Source organism: Cupressus sempervirens, chromosome 3 (genome assembly GCF_028749045.1).
Source record: "Cupressus sempervirens isolate cs-2001-9-10 chromosome 3, ASM2874904v1, whole genome shotgun sequence".
Lineage (NCBI taxonomy): Eukaryota > Viridiplantae > Streptophyta > Pinopsida > Cupressales > Cupressaceae > Cupressus > Cupressus sempervirens.
Genome location: NC_143120.1, coordinates 39,059,291 through 39,060,524, shown reverse-complemented (window position 1 = coordinate 39,060,524; position 1,234 = coordinate 39,059,291). Strand labels below are relative to the sequence as shown.

The 1,234-nt window shown below is 36.4% G+C and overlaps 1 protein-coding gene across 1 annotated transcript; it reads right to left on the bottom strand.

The window, feature by feature from the left end:
- Positions 1-473: 473 nt before the first annotated feature.
- Positions 474-981, bottom strand: LOC149564676 (large ribosomal subunit protein eL39). The gene has a single exon (XM_089818226.1). The coding sequence runs from the start codon at positions 820-822 to the stop codon at positions 667-669; it is 156 nt and encodes a 51-aa protein (XP_089674352.1). The 5' UTR covers positions 823-981; the 3' UTR covers positions 474-666.
- Between the last annotated feature and the right edge of the window lie 253 nt (positions 982-1,234).

Sequence of the window (1,234 nt, the reverse complement as noted above, 5' to 3'; positions counted from 1 at the left end):
TTGTGCAAGGAATTCAAGAGCAAAATATTATATATAACGATCCGTTAATGAAATCATTGACATACAACTTACAAACTAATAAATATTAGCAATCCATAAACGCAACATGGTAAGTCACGCATTAGAACGCATACAAAAAAAGAATGGCATAAATTAAAATGTGGGCATGGAAATAATATTCAGAGCACATGGGAAGCCATTTATCTCTGGATCCTGCCCTACTGTTGCCTGACCGCTGCCACTCCATTCAAGTATTACCATTGCGTGAAAGGATTATCTTCACTAATCAGAAAACATTAAAAATCTCATGCCAAACACATGAAGAAAGGGGAATACGTTTAATTTACCCCCAAGTAGATTATGGCTGAAGAGAGAGATCCCTATAACCCAAAGATAATATTTTTTCCGAAGGAAAAAGTAATACAGGTGTAACTAATTGACTGTCTGAAACAAATATAAGCTAAACAGTACAGTTACAGAAGATAATTAGATTAAAAAACACATAAAGGTCCAACATAAAACCAAATTCTCACTTTAAGCTTTACAATAAGCTCAAGATAAAATCTATCATAAATCATTTCGTTCTTAAACAATGACCTGAACACGACATAGCCAAGATACAAGAATCACCAGAACGACTACTTTGACCCTATAATGGCACATGTATCACAGACCAAGCTTTGTCCTGCGCCAATGCCTGCGCTTTGCATTGTACCTGATGGTGTTATCAGTCCTCATCCTAATCCAATGAGGTATGGGCCTGTTTTGCCTCATCTTCTTGGCCAACTTCTTCTTGATTATGAAAGTCTTGTGGGACGGCATTTTCGCTCTTCCGCCTCTCTCTCACTATTCCGCCTCTCTGGCTCGAAAAACTCTATAACCTTCCAGCTAGACCAAACCCTAGCCTTTTAACTACTGCAAACCCTAAAAGATTAACTCTCCAACACCTTGTTTAAAATAAATTGATCTCAAGGATTATGCTAGGGGAGGGGGACGACTAGTCCTAAGTCGACGTGTAGCTTGCATGGGATATTGCAAGACTTTCGGGTTTTTTTTAAATGTAAAATGGATAAGAACTACCTACAACAAAAGGTTTGAAGGTTTGATTCATCATACAACTCCTTCAAATAGAGTTCCTAGTTAAATGTGTTCTACCAAAGCTTAATCTAAAAATTTCTAATTTGTTGTTAATAGAATATTGTATAACTATATAAAATGTAACATATATGCAACT

Excerpts from the sequence above, each read along its gene's own strand:
- LOC149564676 (XM_089818226.1), bottom strand. The coding sequence starts at position 822 with ATGCCGTCCCACAAGACTTTCATAATCAAGAAGAAGTTGGCCAAGAAG.